Source organism: Neolamprologus multifasciatus, chromosome 7 (genome assembly GCF_963576455.1).
Source record: "Neolamprologus multifasciatus chromosome 7, fNeoMul1.2, whole genome shotgun sequence".
NCBI lineage: Eukaryota > Metazoa > Chordata > Actinopteri > Cichliformes > Cichlidae > Neolamprologus > Neolamprologus multifasciatus.
The window spans coordinates 18,975,949-18,994,201 of record NC_140445.1 but is presented as its reverse complement, the minus strand read 5'-3'; the positions used below and the strand labels follow the sequence as shown (position 1 = coordinate 18,994,201).

At 39.6% G+C, this 18,253-nt stretch overlaps 1 protein-coding gene across 1 annotated transcript in view; it reads left to right on the top strand.

The window, feature by feature from the left end:
* itga1 (integrin, alpha 1) overlaps window positions 1-16,486 on the top strand; it is a 59,958-nt gene extending 43,472 nt beyond the window's left edge. Inside the window, exons 8-30 of the mRNA XM_085168340.1 lie at window positions 80-230; window positions 313-487; window positions 1,019-1,092; window positions 2,387-2,534; window positions 4,041-4,186; window positions 5,232-5,372; window positions 5,466-5,717; window positions 5,917-6,047; window positions 6,719-6,894; window positions 6,997-7,148; window positions 9,122-9,229; window positions 10,247-10,326; window positions 10,682-10,805; window positions 10,892-10,972; window positions 11,078-11,154; window positions 11,322-11,420; window positions 12,575-12,677; window positions 12,806-12,919; window positions 12,999-13,097; window positions 13,175-13,282; window positions 13,464-13,562; window positions 13,680-13,793; window positions 14,421-16,486. Of these exons, the coding sequence (XP_085024466.1) occupies window positions 80-230; window positions 313-487; window positions 1,019-1,092; window positions 2,387-2,534; window positions 4,041-4,186; window positions 5,232-5,372; window positions 5,466-5,717; window positions 5,917-6,047; window positions 6,719-6,894; window positions 6,997-7,148; window positions 9,122-9,229; window positions 10,247-10,326; window positions 10,682-10,805; window positions 10,892-10,972; window positions 11,078-11,154; window positions 11,322-11,420; window positions 12,575-12,677; window positions 12,806-12,919; window positions 12,999-13,097; window positions 13,175-13,282; window positions 13,464-13,562; window positions 13,680-13,793; window positions 14,421-14,477 (2,809 nt within the window). The 3' untranslated portion in view covers window positions 14,478-16,486. The remainder of the gene's footprint in view (window positions 1-79; window positions 231-312; window positions 488-1,018; window positions 1,093-2,386; window positions 2,535-4,040; window positions 4,187-5,231; window positions 5,373-5,465; window positions 5,718-5,916; window positions 6,048-6,718; window positions 6,895-6,996; window positions 7,149-9,121; window positions 9,230-10,246; window positions 10,327-10,681; window positions 10,806-10,891; window positions 10,973-11,077; window positions 11,155-11,321; window positions 11,421-12,574; window positions 12,678-12,805; window positions 12,920-12,998; window positions 13,098-13,174; window positions 13,283-13,463; window positions 13,563-13,679; window positions 13,794-14,420) is intronic.
* The last annotated feature ends 1,767 nt before the right edge of the window (window positions 16,487-18,253 follow it).

The window sequence follows — 18,253 nt, the reverse complement described above, 5'->3', positions numbered from 1 at the left end:
CAATTGATGTGTTGTCAGAAAAAAAAAACTAGCATAAGTCAGGATTGTCTGAGTAACTTTGAAATTGATTGCATTTCAGAGAGGAAGCCTTCATGCCAGAGCGTGGTGCACGACCTGGAGTTAAGAAAGTCATGGTGATTGTGACTGATGGAGAATCACACGACTACTATAATCTACAAAAGGTCATCAAAGCTTGTGAGGATGATGACATTGAGAGATTTGGCATCGCTGTGAGTACAAAATATTTTGTGATGTTTCAGTTTTTGGTCAGAATAGTTTATCCGTTAATGTTAAGTACTTTCTCGTTTACAGGTTTTGGGGGACTACGGTCGCCAGAACAAATCTCTATCAGAGGTGCAAAAGTTTATCAAAGAGATCCAGAATATCTCCAGTGAACCTGTCCAAGACCACTTCTTCAATGTGTCTGATGAAGCTGCTTTAGTGAACATTGTGGATACACTGGGAAGCAGGATTTTGGCCTTGGAAGGTAAACGCATAGACACACAATATGCATGCTCTCGAAGCCACATTAGCAGTTTCACTTTTGTCAAAGAGATGGATGTTGAAATAGTTCGACAAAGACCGACAAAAGCAGGAAGGAGCTAGCCTTGCCCCCCTAAATAGATCCAATAGGTATGAATAAAAATTACATGCTGAACACATTTAACAATTAAGACATTTTAACGACAATTAACGACTTCTGAGTGATGAGTGGTTAGCATTTCACAGTCAGATCCACCCCTCACTGGTCACATTCATTTTAGAAATAATTAAATGGCACACATGGAAATGGTATTAATGCCCATCGTTTTTATTATCTTCCTCTTCATGTTAAGCTAACATAAGATATTACTTCAGTTCTGTCACAGACAAATATTTCCCTAAATTTCAAACGATACCCATATTTAAGTTTCAGACCCATATTCTTTATATGTTTCTAAGTAAAAACAGATTTGACAACATGTGATTATCTGCGGTTTATGTACATGTAGCTAAACTGGAATTTCCTTTTCTTCAGCTACAAGTGGAAATTCCACTTCCCCCATTCAGATGGAGATGTCCCAAACTGGGTTTAGTGCTCACACCTCAAACGTAAGTTTCAGTCCAACCGTTTATGTGTGATTAATACGCATACACCAAACTGCTACTAAATAGATTGTTTGCAGAGTAATAGTTGGGTCCTGCTAAATCCCTTATTGCAACCAGACCAAATGGCTGAAGGATGAATCATATTTTGAGATCACAGCAGTGATAAGTTGCTCTATCTGTGGATTCAAAGTGAACCGTTTGCACGGACATGGATTCATCAGCAAGGAAGTTAACTGCTGAACTCATCCCGACACAATACCGCATTGGTATCTCTGGTCCATCTACAGCTGTTTGGTGATTCAGCTCTGCGGGTTAATTTTGGGAAACTTGAGACTTGCTCACTGTGATATCCTGGCGCTATCGTGTCTGACTGAAAGCAAACGAAAGATGTACACAGCAGAAAAGTCTGTAAGGGATGTTGAGTCAGAAGGCTGATTGGATAAATTCAGTATCTATTTCCTGCATATAATAAAAAAACGCCCTTTTTTTATGTTCCTCCTCCTGCTCTTATCTCCTCTGACTCTCTCTTACTCTGAATTGGCTCCTAAGCTGAGTCATACCACTGAATCCTAAACATGTGACGCCACACTTTAGCAGTCATTAGTGGGAAAGAGCTACTCGACGCACTTTGTTGTGGCTAATGAAAGATGTCATGTCCTGTTGCGACCCCTCCCATTCCTATTACTTAACTGTGCTTCCTCTGGACAAAAAAGAGCGATAGATATATTCACTTGAAATAATATACCGTATATGCTTGTTATTTTATTATGGGATCAATAGCTGTACTTTTAAGTTGTACTTAATGTGCACTTAAAGGCCACAGTCGTATGCCAAAGTCAGTGCTCTTTCTTACATTTAAAAATAAAGTAATCTGGATTTGTGCCATAGTATCATTTTTTATTTTATTTTTTCATTTTTTTATTATTACTTTTGCATAATATTGCTACCAAACAAATTCCAAATAACTATAATAACAGAAAGTTGTGAAAAGCACCCATCAGCGGTGCAACTTTGATTGTTTGGGATCCTGAAGGTCTCTGATGAAGAGCATTCACACAAGAGCAGAACTTAAATACAACTTTGTGATGCTTGTACTCTGCTGCTGCTTACCCCCACTACATTTGAGGGGCTAAGTAGTGTATATGAAATGCAGAGTCTACCTCAAAGTACATTTTTTTAGGGATATTTTGCTTGTTAGTGTAGATGTGTAAACCACTACACTATGGGGCCACTGTTTTGCTTAAATAAAGGATTGGGTTATTTTTTCCACCACATATTTGTCTGTTGTCTCCCTTAGGAAGGTGTGTTACTGGGAGCAGTGGGAGCTTATGAATGGAACGGGACAGTGGTAATGTACACTTCTGGAGGAGACGTGGTTCCAGGGAAAGATGCTTTCTATGACCCACTGAAAGAGGCTAGGAATGAAAGGCTGGCCGCGTACCTCGGTGAGTGGAAACTTAATAAAATTTATAGTTCCTTTAAATGTCACTGATATATAAATTTAAAGTCTTCATGGATTAAAAAAATATATATAATAACTGACCTTTAAGTGAGTTCCTCAGCACAACACTTGCTCTTGTAGTTATTTACTTACATTACCCGTTAGTGCTGTTAGATGCATAATAGCAGCCTTTAAAGAGACTTTGTTTAAATGTTTTTTGGTGAAACGTGTTTAACATATTTACATATTATACATATTTAGCCTTAAAAATGAAGGAGTCCGAGTTTGTTAGGAATAAAATATTCTAACAACATTACTAAAACAGTGCAAAAAATTAAAATCTACTCGGGAGGCTATTTATAATATGTACCTTTGGCTTCTCATATGTATTTATGTCAATTATGGAACCAAATTTATGAATAGTTTTAATGCTACTGCTACTGCTTTTTATGATGCTTTTATTGCCATCTAAATATCCAGGCCTACTTTGCTATAAAGCACCACAGGCCACTTTAAGTACTAGCTGTGTTTGTTGGATATAATCTAATTTAAAGCAGCCTAAAAGTAAAAAGGCTTACATTCTCTGTTTTCCCTTAATATGGAGAATCAGGACTAGCCGTGTATGTGTATACTTCTGTTTATTGCATTTGGGGAGTCTGAAGAATTACATAAAGTCATGATAAATAAATAAAATTTAAAAAATGACTTTATCAATTAATTAATTTAATGAATAAACTTTGGTTTCATGTATTTCAGTTTACAAAAATATTTTTGCTTCATGTTTATAAGTGCCTGATTAACAGTCTTCCTTCTTTCTCCTCTTCTTTGACTGTACGCTTTATTTAGATTATATATGTTAATAATTTCTTAAAATATATCAATCTTAAGCAAGTTAAAGCTAAAACAATTAGCACGTTGAATTAAAATACATGGAATACACACCTTTTTTTTGTTCCACCGACATAGATCTGATCTAAGTGTTTCCGATGTAAAATAAAGTTGCAGAATAAATATGGAAGTTTCTGCTGTGAGGGGGAAATAGGTACGTCATTTGTCTGACTTCGAAAGCAGATTCTGTTCTCTGTGTCACATAAATAATAATACACAGGCTCGTCGCTCCATGCTGATGCCTTTTATGGCTCGTAAAGCAGCCGGGGTATCTTAGTATCAAGTTATTTAATCAACATGTCATTAGATGGAGCGCTGGTAGCTCACATACTATAAACTCAGCTGTTGGCACATGCTCGTTCCGAATGCTCAGGCTACAGCATGCAGAGCTGCGATGCGCTTTTCTAAGTGAGTGTGTGTTCCTTTCCAGTGTTTTACAGTTTCCTTCTCACACGCAGAAGTAAACAGCTGCCAGAGGAGGCATTAAAAATATCCCATAAACAGAGCGAGGGTGCATTTTTTTTCTAGAGAAATCGTAAATCGCAGATACTTTTGTGACACACTCCTGAAGGTTCGTACTGTTTGGATTGAAAAAACGTGCTTGTAAATGCACTCTCCACAGGGTATGATGTGCAGTCAGCATCCACGTCTGAGGGAGAGCTGTACATCACAGGTGCACCGCGGTACAACCACACCGGCCGCGTTGTTATCTACCGACTCGATGAAAACAACAGAATCGTCATCTCGCAGATACTGAAAGGAGAACAGGTGAGTCTTTGGCAGGCTTGGCTAGCCTCGGTTCCTCAGGGCGCTTTTGCACTGGAGATGTGAGAAGCTTAAAGATGGTAACTCGCGGTTTCTATCTTAAGCTAATTACACATGTGCCTTTAAGGGAAATAATAAAAGAAAGGGAAGGATGCAAAACACAGTAATTAATAGAAAACACACCTTGTCCGCTGTTGTGTTTTACATATCAGAGCCACTGTAAAGACACATCATTCACATAAGCCATTATTTATAGAAACAATAGCTTCATTTACGTCTGCAGTGCTCGCAGTAGAGGAAAAAGTCTGAAAAGGGGTTTTTTTTTTTAAATCCAGCAACACATCCACATGGATATTGGCCAATGAGAGAACTCCAAGGACTGGTTGGGCAGATGGTCAGTAAGTGGCTCCAGGCCATTCGTTCCTGGCAAAAGGAAGTGCCCAATAACACAAGCAACACTATGTTTAGTCCATAGTGCGCTATAAAGGAGCAGTTTTTAAAATATGGCTACAAAATGTGCCTGTATGACAAGTCATCAGCCTGATTCAAACAGAAATAAAATAATGCAAAAAAAAACCCCAAAAACAAGTGATGTGCAGCATATTTAATATAGACACACTAAACAGTAATATAACAACCTCTCATCCGAACTGAACTGAAGAAGTTTCTCAGATGAGAGGTGAAACGTCTTCAAGCAACTTAAAGAAGTCCAGACGCTTTTCTTTCCCAGCTCCTTAGATAGCTTACAATATATCAATAAATAGTAAATAAATACATAAAAGCACAATAATATAAATATTGATGACTATGACTGTAAATGTGTGCATATTTATGTCTTATATATTCAGGACAAGATGCTGGTGTAATTCATCATTATTTTGGTCAAGATGCACCAAATTCTTTGTGAGCATTCAGCTATATTAGTTGATATTATATTAGTCTGTGGCTTAATGTGGGATCTCTGGGTTCACTGCTTACTGCATATAATGTGCAAGTTGAATGAATTCAGTGGAGTAAACACTGAAAGATGATTTGGGGCTTTGCGCAGATTGGTTCCTACTTTGGCAGCGTCCTTCAGACTGTTGACGTGGATAAGGATTCCTTGACTGACCTGCTGTTGGTCGGAGCTCCAATGTACATGGGCCCAGAAAAAGATGAGCAGGGACGAGTCTACGTCTACAGGCTCAAGGTACAGAAAATTAGTTCAGTCGGATAACTTTTGTCAGACGTCTGCTAAAACTCACGAAATAAAAGAGCTTTTTTTGTTTTTCCTCCGTTACAGAATAACAAATTTAAGCATGAGTATACTTTAAAGCCTATTAATCAGTCCTGCTGTACGCTCCAATCAGCCGGCTGCACCAATAAAAATGAGCCGTGCGGCGCCCGGTTTGGTACAGCCATTGCAGCAGTGACAGATCTTAACCTTGATGGGTATAATGATGTGGCGATTGGTGCGCCTTTTGAAAATGACCACAGAGGGGCTGTCTACATCTATCACGGAGACCAGAAATCACTCAAAGAGAAATTTGTACAGGTGAGAAGATGGAATTTAATACTGAAAGATCCGTTGTTGTTGTTTTCATTACAGTATACTTTAGATAAGGCTACAGATGCTTCCGCTCTGTGCAAATACTGTTTACCCAAGTTAGCATCACTATTATAACCACAATGGATTTAAATTAACTGCAATTTTGCCTCAATACCCCCTGCTTTGTTTGTTGGTGTGTCCTCAGCATATTCCTGCAGGTGGCGATGGCGAAAAGGTGAAATTCTTTGGTCAGTCTATACATGGAGTCATGGATCTAAATGGAGATGGAATCACTGATATCACTATAGGAGGTCTGGGAGGGGCCTCGCTGTTCTGGTGAGCCGTGGCCCATCCTCACAAACATTCACTGCAAAAACCACACATTCCACTTCAATCGTTAACAGCAGCAGCAGCGCTGCAGCCCAGAGACAGCATACATTTCCACTTTCCATTGCATTAATCAGGATTTAGACAGCTGTGCATGTCCCACTGGGGTTGTAGGCTGGTGACCATCAACCTCCTCGTGATTTCTCTTTTAAAAGCCCCCGCAACATACTTCACAGTTGGAGAGCAGCATACATCCTCAGCCCACAAAGTTTTGAAGCCAACAGCATGATTTAACCTCCAAGGCAGACTTTCTCCCACAGCTTCTACTGACAGAGCTTCGACTAGGCTGTGTGAAAACTCCATTTCCCAAGTGACTTAGAGTTTAAAAAGGATTTGGCAGCAGGCAGGCTCTTCCTCCCGGACTGCTGGCTTAACATTTGGATGCCGAGAACTGAAGCCAAGTTTTATTCTCAAGATGCATTAGTTCCTTCCTTTGTGAAAACGTATTTATTCTACTCTGACTGCATCAGTGACATCATCTATTTAACGTGCTGCTATAACGTACTACTTTGTGGTTCGTTGCAGTACTGTGTGCAGGATGTGCAGTGCTTGAACTGCACACGCACTATTCCTGCGTGCTTTGTATTCTAGCAGTTAATGCATTTCATTTGTGTTACCAGGTCCAGAGATGTTGCAGAGCTGCATGCCAGCATGACTTTCAACCCCGCTAAAGTCAACCTCCAGCAGATTGAGCACCAGTGTGAACACGGCAATAGGAAATCTATTTGTGTGAAGACCAACTTGTGCTTTACCTACAGAGTCAAATCCAACCAGCCGACTGTAAAAACAACTGCAAGTGAGTCATGTAACAAACCAACTTGATTCTGCAATTTTTCTCGCTTATTTTTCTTCTTTATAACCACATTTTAAAAAAACAAAAACTTCTTGTGTCTTGTAGATATGACCTATACTATAACACTGGACAGTCTGCGTGCCACATCCAGGGCCTCATTTATTAGCAAAGATTTAAAAAATGACCGCAGGACTACAGAGAAGTTCACCATCATGGACGGAACGAAAGAATGCATGGAGAAAACCTTCATGATGTCGGCAAGTTGTGTTTTCTTACCTGTACAAAGTCTGACTTTATTTTCAGTCTGCATTTACTAAACACAACATTCAAGTGGATTCCTTTTGTTGCTGCGCTGCTTATTAGTGAAAGTTATATTCAGGGCTTCCTGGAAATGTTAATGGTGTTTTAGGGCTGTTAGCCAGAGAGGAGGGAGGGTAAAGCTGTCCTATGCAGAGCAGGAAGACCTAACATGAAACAGACCCCGTCCTGATCAAAGCATGCTCCGTTTAAACCTTGTGCTGCACTGGCCGATAAATTATCTGGAGACACTTAGAGAAAGGAGTGAGGATGAAACAGTGATTAGAGTGAATTAGAAGGTGAATTAGGTAGTGATCCATTGACTACTTTTACCTGTAACTGCTAAAAGCTTTTAAACCTTTGCTGTACCACCTACTTTAAAACCAAGCGTCTTCTTGGGCAGCTTCTGCTTCCTGGCATTCGTGCCAGCCATGGATTTCTCTGACTGGCTAACCCTTTAGTGAAGGAAAGAGGAGCTAATCGTTGGAAACAGCTGTTGTTATTATGTATGTTGAGTATGAATACCTGCTCTGTTCAAGTGGGCAAGTCAGACTAGAGACTTCCCACTTGTCCTCAGGCAGAGGTCGAGAATTTAACAAGCACGGAAGAAGCGCCGCGTCCATATCCCCTGAATCCGAGACGGAAGTTAATATCAGTGACGGAAATACTGAAAAAAAAATCAACATAGCAACACTTTATAAACAGTGTGGTTTCTAATTGTTTAAGCAACAGGCACAGTCTGTGCAGTTCAGTGTTGCTGATTGTAAATGCGGTGTTTTCATGTTAAAAGCTCTTCATCAGCGTCCTTTGAGTTTTAATCAGCATTTGGAACGGTCTCAAGAAGGACTTCATCATAGGCAGCGCCTCAATGTGATGCACCTCTTTCAAGCTGGATCTGCGTGTGTCCATCATATGAAGGCTTTGCACAAGCACACAAACACAAATAAATCTCAGTTACTTTGGTAAATTGCTTTTTTTCTCAGTAGCAGAGACTGTCACAAACCTGTGTCTGTCCTGACGTCCGTGGCGCTAGCGAGTGTTGCTTTTTTGGCGGCTTTGATGAAGGACTTTGCTACCACCATGATGATGCTTTCTTTTAACCAGTGAAAACACTGCCTCAACATCTCCTAAATGGACAGGAGCAAAAGTTTACGCTGACTCTTATAATCCCCAGAGGACCAATCCAAATACCTGTTGGTTCTCTGACCTTTGCTCTACCATCCGTTTGACATTTCTTTTAGCTTAAAGCAGGGGTGAGTGACTCCAGGCCTCGAGGGCCGGTGTCCTTCAGCTTTTAGATGTGTCTTTGATCCAACGCAGCTGATTTAAATGGCTAAATGACCTCCTCAACATATCCTGTGATTCAGGTGTGTTGACCCAGGGTGAAATCTAAAACCTGCAGGACACTGGCCCTGGAGGCCTGGAGTTGCCCACCCCTGGCTTAAAGTGAAATGTTGAATGGTTTTCCAGCAAAGTGTTGCAAATAGACTCGGCAAACACTTTATCAAGGACTGGACAGCAACACTGGAGACTTCATTTGCTCTGAAAACGCCTTCAATTCTTCCAGAGAATCAAAACAGGGGCATTATCTTGCTGGAAGTAGCCACTAGATGACCTTAAATAGTGTCTTAAAGGGGGTGACAAAGGTCAGGTGCAGTACTCAGATATGCTGTGCTATCTAAGCTGTGATTGACTTGAAGGGAGTGAACTGTGCCAAGAAAGCATTCCTCATATCATTACACAGCTCAGTGTTCAACTGACCATTTTACCACGTTTGTTTTGAAAGAATCAGTTTGCAGTTGATGCAGCAAAGCTTCAGCGTCAGAAAGCAGCCAGTGAATTTTGACCTTAAAGTCCTGCATTGTTCTTAACTTTTTTTCTCCCTCTGCCTTTTATTTTCCTCCCTGCTTTGCCTCATTGTCCGCCATCCCAGGAACGGCTAGACTTCCGAGGACCTCTGACTGTGTCTGTGGAGTTCGGAAAAGCTGATGAAGAAGGTCCTGTGCTGGATGAAAGTCTTCCCAAATCCATCAATGCCAATGTAAGACCACTTATATCACTTATGGTTTCTTTTAGTAAAATAATCGACTAGTTACACTAAGCAGAACATTTAAAGTTGCAGACAGGAAGAATTTGACCCTGGTCTGTCTTTATAATCCCGTAGCGAGGACACGGGTTTTCTTTTCTGGCTGCTGATACAGTGCATTAGCTTCTGCAACAGCTGACTACCATCCTTCAGTTACAGCCCGCATTAGTGCTTCAGCACCAGCAGCCAGGACCATCTTCCCACACCCCCACATGCATATTTCCTCTAACAAGAGGGTTCCCAGATTATTGGTTGGAGTGCGTAATGTTTCTCGACAAAGCTGGGAAACATCACAGGAGGATTCACCTTCAGCATGCACTAGAAAATGCATTTAAAGCCCATATGCATTAGTCGCATTGTTATCTTTGCTCACACGTAAACGCACAACCACATATGTTGCAGATCCCGTCTCCCCTCATGCTGCGTCACGGGGACCTCTCCTGTTATTGTTATTGACAGGAAGAGAAGGGGACAAACACCCAGAGAAGAGGAAGTGTTTTTCTTTTGACATTGCACTGCAAATGATATTCCAATCCCATCCTTTTTGGGAGAGAAGATACTGTTGATCTTATCAGTCCAGTGGGAGACTATTAGGAATGGGAACAAATGCGACTGTGAGCCTGAAACACTCTCAGGGGGGAAAGGCAAAGGAAATGAAGGTCATCTAAAGGAACACTTCTTCTCAGGGGTGCAAACAAACATGCAGCTTATTTTCATTCTTATTGCTAATTTCACAAGTTATCTACTGGACTGAGTATATTCATACTTCAATATGAGGCTATGAGAGTTTGAGTCTTTACCACGATTGGCTTGCAAAGTAGTTGTGAAGTCACGCAGTCATCTTGTAAGTACAGATCTTAAACTCGGATTTGAATTGGCCTTAAACTCGTACGAGCATCATTCTGCAAGGCCAAGTAAAAATGCAGCTTTTGGAAATATTTAATTTGTTATTTTCTTAAAAATGTCTTGTAGATTACTTTAATGGACTGTGGAAACAAAACTCAGACGTGCGTTCCTGACCTCTCCCTGAAGGCTAAATGTGATGAGCAAAGGTTAGTGGAATTATTATTATTATATCGTTGTTATAAAACCAAAAACGAGCGTGACAGATCTTAGTTTGAGCATTTGTTTCCGTGTTTGCACTGGTTTCAGTTAAATACAGGAATTTAAATGAATTGCAGCTTTTTCAGAAATGGGTTTGTGTATATTTATACACATATATATTTTTTCTTGAATGTTATTTTGTACTATTTCTTTCTCATATCAGAGTTGTTACTTGATGTGTTGTAAGTCGTAGTTTTCATTCAGCCGAGTCAGACTGTTCCAGAGTATGACTGCACCCTTGTGTTGATGTGTGCGCATCGCATCCAGCCGTTCTGACTTTTTCTTTTTCATGTACTTCTCCAGTAAATTGATCAAAGAAAAGGAAATCATTTATTTGAATATCACCGTCAAAAACCTCAAAGACAAAGCTTATAACACCAACGTGAAAATCAACTTTACACAAAACATCAACTTTGTGAACGTAGAGGTAGGAACCCTTTCCCTCCTCTCTCTGCGCTACTTGACTTTACGGACTGAAGCAAAGCGTGTAATTCTGTGACTACAATTCTTCAGCCAGATACAAAGACGACCACTGTAAATGACACCGAAGTGAGCATTGAGGTGGGGTACCCCTTCTTGGGAAACAATGAAGAGGTTAGTTTCAGCTGCCATGTGCGGGATCCGTAAAACATCTTTCCTGTACAATATATTTTCTTTACCTCTGCTCACTAAACCTATGGTTTGATGTCAAATCCACAGGAAACAATAACAGTGAAATTTGAGGTGAATCTCAAATATTTTCAGAAGGAAATTGAGTTCACCGTGACAGCTACAAGGTGAGAGGATCCCTCCATCTTTCTGCACATCATCAGGATAATAATAATAATTCTGGAAAAAAAAGATGAAAAAGATTTGTTTCTGCTTATTTCTGTGATTAATTGTCCAAAATGGTGGATGGATGTTCTGTTAATTTTACATATGCATGTAAATTGTATTTTTGTAGTGACAATGAAGAAGATTTCTCTACCATGCATGACAACAGTGCGACTATCTCCATCCCTGTCAAGTATGAACTTGGACTCACGTTCAAAGTAGATGTAAAGTGAGTAGCTGTGAATCGACACCTTTGCATTAAAGATTCATTATTCACACTTTTCTTTTTTTTTTAGCCAGACAAGTAAAAGTTTCCACTATTATTGATGATGATAATAATAATAATAATAATAAAAAAAATTAGCATTTCCTTTTATATTGGAATAAAAAGATGTTAGTACCACAACAGAGTCAGTCATTGTGCTGTGTTTCCCTCCTTGTTAACCAAGCCAGGAACTTACGATGCACGCCAACATGCATGTAACGATAACGTCACCGTCATCTGGATTTGTAGTCTGGGGATTGTGAATGATGTGATTGTATATGGAAATGTATAAACACATAACATTCAACCACTCAAACTCATTTTCAATTCATGAACGACAACAGTTATTATATTTTAGTATTAAAAATGCCATTTAGATTTAAAAGCTGATCCATACTGCTGGATTAACCACTATAGAAACATGATTTTGGTAATTACCACTGCTGGTAATTTAGGGCAGGTGTGGCAGAATCATGGTCTAATATAGCAGCTTTTATTTACTAAGTAATAAGAAGAATAAACAAAAAAACAAAACATGTATTGATTTATTGATTAATAAAGTCAGTGAAATTCATTAATTGCTTTTACTTTAAGGTTATTTAGGGTTTCTCACGCATAGTTTGACCCTTGACCTTTTGATGTCTTGCAGTCCAATAACTGTCTTCTAATAAATATTCACATTATAACACCTAGAGTTGCTGTGATGGCGTATTGTAGTGTGCCACGTTTTCACTCAGTGGGTATCTACAGATGCATCAGTGGAGCATTTAGATGTACTTTTGAGCAATTTCAGGCTGTAAAATGGGGTTAAAAGAAGAATGAATGTTGTATTGACATCCTTTGAAAATGTTTGGAAGGTGATATTATGTCAGCCTTTGTTTGCATCTTGTGCTGCCAGCAAGTGGCCTAAATATGTTCATGCAGGTAAAGTTAATGCACATAGACTGATAGCTTGTTCAGCATTAGTGAAGTTGGACTGTAAGGAAGTAGGAAGAGCTCAAGAGTGTCCTTTTTTTTTAGACTTTTAGTTCTATTTCCTATAACTTTATTAGACACATCATTTTGCGTCTAAAGCTCTGATTGAGAAGTGAAGAATGTAAAAAGGATGTCCCTTTCAGGTCGCCTTTGAACAACCACATTGAAATAACACAAGAGGATAAGTATCCCTCGAAATTCAGTGACATCAGTATGATTGGAGAAGAGGTCAACATCACCTACACGGTAACATCTGCACGCAGTGATCATTTTGGATGATTTATTAATACAAGCACAGAACTCCTAGCTCATATGTGCCGCAGGGTGTCGGTAATATGAATTCTACTCATTTTCTGTGTCTCACATGTCCTCAGGTGGAAAAGTTACGTGACGGGGTGACTCCAACCCTTGGCCTTGAAGTGAAATATCCTTTTGAGTCTCCGAGGAAGAACACATTACTGTACCTGACGCATGTCACCTACTCAAATGTAAGTATGCTTCCATGGATATGCAAGCGTATGCGAAGAAACAGACCAACGTTCATGTCGTTTTCTCCCTACTCTGCAGATGATGTGTGACACAAAAGGACAGATCGATCTTTTTAAAATTAACTCGGAGGTTAAAGAGGTGAAAGTGGAAAAAGAGACGCTCAGTAACTACTTGCTGGTGAGTGATGACATTCGTGTTCTACAGATCGCTGAACTCTTCCTGCACCCGTCTTACGTGTTTAATTCACTCTGCAGCAAGACAGCCACACAAAGTTTGAATCGTTCAACTGCTCGATTTCTGAAGGCCAAAAGATCGCTCAGCTTAACGTGGCGTTCAGATTGTGGAAACCTACGTTTATCGAGGTACGTTTTGAGATGCGACGTCGCTGGGTGCTTTTGGCTTCTCTGGCTCTCTCTGACCAGCTCTTTCTCATGGGTTGCGATAAATATTAAATACAATATAGTATTGGAAAAAAAGCCGGCTGACAGCTGTCTGATTGATGGACAGAAAGGAAATAAAATACTTAAATATCTATCTTTACAGAGCGACTTTTCCGGTCTATACTTGGTGGTGAACGGGACTTTGGACATCAGGAAGCAAGAGGACGTGTTTGAAGTGAACAGCAACGACATGACCAGAAGTGTAAGTCAGAAAGTTCTGGTATAGTAAACATGTGACATCTCATTATCATTAAATACTTATGTATGTTTACATATATGTGCATATTTAGAGTATGTACTGTATTTTTCCTTTAAACAGGTCAGTATCCAGGTTTCCAAAGATACTGTCAGAGGAATCCCGTTCTGGATCATTATCGTCAGTATCCTGATAGGACTGCTCATCTTAGCACTCGTTATCTTCATTCTGTGGAAGGTAATATTCTGCAAACTATTTCAAATCATTGTGACCGTGTGACATCTTGTCACTGCAAAGCACACTCAAAGAAATTGTGGTGGAATAGTGGTTAGCTTGCTACATCACAGTGGTGGCTTCTCTCCAGAGTACCTGCAAAGTCCGAAAACATGCAATTAGCAGGATTAGGTTAATTGAGGATTATAAATTGCCTATAGGTGTGTGAATGGTTGTCTATGTTAGCCCTGTACCGTCGGATGTACCCCGACTCTCACCCTGGGATAGGCTCCTGTCCCCCCCCATGACCCTGAATTGGATAAGTGAAAGAGAATGGATGGATGCCTAAAAAACTTAAGTGTTTCAAATGGCTATGTGTGTTTGGGCTTTATATTGTTGGCTGATAAAACTTTTGTCTCAAGATCATCACTTCTGGCTCCAAAAAGCCAAAACATCTACGGCCATAGCGCTAGCAGGGAAAATCGTGGTAACCACAAGATGGTTTGTGTAAAGTTTATGCTTTAATCCTGATTTTAAGACAGATGGTGACAGAAACTCTCAGCAAGAAAGCTAATAAGCATATGTCCAAAAGTGTCAAAGTATCCTTTTCTGTTTTGAGTAGTTTTGTGACTCACTTTTCCGCTCTTCCAGTTTGGCTTTTTCAAGAGAAAATCCAGGGACTATCCAAAGGAAGAAGAGGCAGAGTGAAGTATCCAGACAGCCACCCACCATCAGGACCTACAAACTAACATACAGACATAGGAAACGCCATAAGACCCACTGATATTAGTGCTGTGACAGATTGACTGCCTGGAAAACAAAACAACACAAACAGCATTATCTTCACTGATTCCTGCACTGGCATTTATCAGGTAAAGCTTGCAAATACTTCTCAACTCTTTGATTTTCCAAGCGCTAGATTACAACACTGGAGCCGAAATGAAACTGGCTCACACGCGGAGACGAACACACTGACTACACAGAAGTATTTGCACATGCTATTTGTTCAACATGACCAACAAACAGTAACAGTACGCATCAAGTCCCATCAAGCAGTTCAAGAAGAGGAGCCAGAGGCAGGACGGAGGAGACCATCACTTGCAAGGCACCGAGTTGGCCAAAAAAGCACCATCTAACCAACTAACTCTGTGACGTACAGCAGAAATCCAAAGGCTTCAGAGCTCCTGCAGCTGCACTCCAGCTTTAGAGGCAAAAAAAAGTACTCAGGTTTTTTCACAATGAGGATCCAAAGTTGCTACTTTTATGCACGCTTCTGAGACAATATGTGAACTTTCCATGTGTTGGACCAGTCTGTCTGATAGCTTACACCCTTGTGTGAAACTCTTTTGCTTGATTAGGTTTATGAAACACTGTATTACGTATTAAGTAGTTGTTGTTCTTGCTGAATTTAAACAGTATAAAATGGCACATTTTTAATGTCAAAATGTTTGTTAAAGACCAAAACCTGAATGCAATTGTTATTTTTTTACTTAAGAAAAGTTGCAGTCTGTAATTAATCTGTCATCACCTCGGTTACCATGGAGATACAGACTGCCGCGTCCTCAAAATCCAAATCTTTGATTGTACTGTAAATATATCTGGTCACAAATGTAAAGCTTAACATGTACAGGATCGTGTTTGGATTTAATTTAATGTTTGTTTGTTTTTTGGGGGGGTTTCAGATCGGTGGTCAGAGAAATCATTTCGCTCAGGTGCTACAAATATCATGAATAATGACATAAATATACACAATTTACACTCGAGAAAATGATATGGCTTTTGTCACATTTTCAGTGCTAAGATGTATGCAGATATGTAAATAATGGTATATTTTGATTAAAAGTATTGAAAGTATAATTACTCCGTAGTGACATATATATATATATATATATATATATATATATATATATATATATATATATATATATATATATAAAGACGAGGGTTTATATCCACTATTTCGGTTTCATTTGATTGAAAATGATATTTCGAACCTGTTGAATGACTGTGTTCTGAATGCCGAGGCTGAGATATCACAGCAGATACTTTGATTTCCTTTTAACTTGCAAAATAGGAACTTAATAATCATCCAGTTTAGAAATATATGTCCAACTGTTCACTAGTTTCCTCTATGTTGTAAAGGGATTCTCTGGTGGCTGTAGTGTGCACAAAGCATAGCACACTCTAGGCTTTCTCTTGCTTTAAAGTACCTTATTTGTACCTTTTTGTTTCCAAAGTTTGCACAGCTGCCCGATATATTAGAAGAGATTATAATCTGAATTGAGGAGAAACATATTCTAGCCTCTTTTTGTAGCTTTTTCCCCTCATAACTATGTCTTAATGCTGAGGGAAATAAGCAACAATAAGAGGCAGCTCTTCTGTTTCTTAATACTCCTCAGCTCTCACTCCACTGTTGACATTAAAGCACATGTAATAAATTGTATATAGAGAATGTGTAGCTGTTAGTCAATTTTTGGATTGTGTGGCCACGTTGGGTTCACGCACAAGGGTGGAGTTCACCTCTCTTTGTTCAGTCAGAGCTTACTTACAGATAACAACTCCGAGGAACTGTAGGAAGCAAAGTGAGCTCCAGCCTTCTACACTGCTGTGAAATCTTCACTGTAATGCACTGGTTTGTCAGAGTGTATGTGTCCTCATTAGCACAGATATATGAACTGAATCTGATGTACAAAAAAATAAATAATTTTTATAAAGAACATCACCATTTCTCTTTGTCTTTGTTCAGACAAAGCACGCATCAGAACTGTGATCTGTTTAATACACTGCTCCCAATCTGTCGTTAACCACATCCCAAAGGTGCTCTACTGATTGAGATCTGGAGATTATGGGTGCGATTTGAGGACTGTGAACTCGCTATCATGTTCATGAATGATTTGAGATTTGCCAGATGGTGTTATCCTGTTGGAAGCAGCCATCAGAAGATGGGTAGCAACAATACTCCAAGAAAATATCCTCCACACCATTTTACCACCAGCAACCAGAACCTTTGACACAAGGCCAGATGGATCCATCATCTCAAAGCAGTCTGGTTATACATTCATCATCCAGAAAACTGCCACTCAATGGTTATCTTCTCCTTTTATGATGATTCTGTGTAAACCTTAGAGATGTTCACAGAAAAATCCCAGTAAACTTTCACATCATCAGTTTCTAAAATACTTAGACCAACACCATCAACTATGCCAACCTCAAACTTCAGGTGGTCTTAAGCATGTCTTCATGCATAAATACATAACCTGTGGGTTAATTTAAGTTCGTACCATGTGTCTGGATGAACGTGTTGAACATAATAACTTCTTCCAGTCTTCAGTAGTCCAACGGCAGTGTTTCATGGCCCAACCCTCTTTGTGTTATTCTGACGTGTTAGCAGTGGCTTTCTTGCTGCAACTCGTCCTGTCAAACCTGCAGCTTGAAGTCTTGTCTTCACAGGTAAAACGCAGGCTTGCTTACTGTCACCACTATTAAGCTGTGCTTGAAGCTGTTGTCCTGTGATGATAGGCAGTATCACACAAGCTGTTAACTCTCAGAAACTCATCCTCTGATTCAGTTGTGGCTTTGGGTCTGCCAGACCGCTTCCCGTGACAGTTTGCCCTAGTTTCTGAGTGCTTTTTGATGGTAAAGGAAACTGTGCTCACTGACACTTTTTTGCAAGTTCTCTGTAGGAAAGACCTACATTTTGAAGTGTTATGATGGTCGGTCTTTCTTCCATTGTTAAATGCCCTTTTCTAGCCATTTTTGTAGCAACACACTACTTTCTGCAGTACAATACTGTTCAACTGATGCTCACGAGGGTATGGTACCACAGTGTGTTTCAACACTGATTTTATGCAGACAAAGGGGGTTGTAAGTAATCCAGAAACGTTGGAACATCAGTAGGAATTAGTAGCATCAGCTTTTGAAGCTTGATCAACCTCCATTGCTGCAGAGCAGCTTTAAATTGTTAACCCATTTTGTGTTTCCTGAAAAGGGCCTTTTTTTATTATTCTGAAATGTACATTATTTTTCACTTTTGGGTAACCTTAGCGTTTTGTTCACCACTTACCTTTGTACCATGTATTCATTGGACTTTAGCAGCTTGAATTGCAATAAATAACTGGGAAATAAATTGGGATGTTCTAAAACTTTTGTCCTGTATTGTAGCTATATATTGTTGTTTTCTTTTATAATGACAAAATAAGGAGTATGCACTGAAGCAGTTCATCTAAAAGTAATGGTCAAATAAAATGCAATGCAAGCAATCTAATGTGCTAATAATCTCAGTCATATGTCACGAACAAAAGGATTTATCTGGGACACAGGCCCTTAAAATGTATTTGTTTTTTATGCTGAGAGAAACTCTTTTGTTTACACATATAACTTGTGCTATGTTTCAGGCAAAATGTGGTTAAAGAATTGGTGCATCACAGCAGCACAGTCCGGGTCGAGTGATTTTATAGCAGATAGCGCCGCCTAGTGTTCATTCA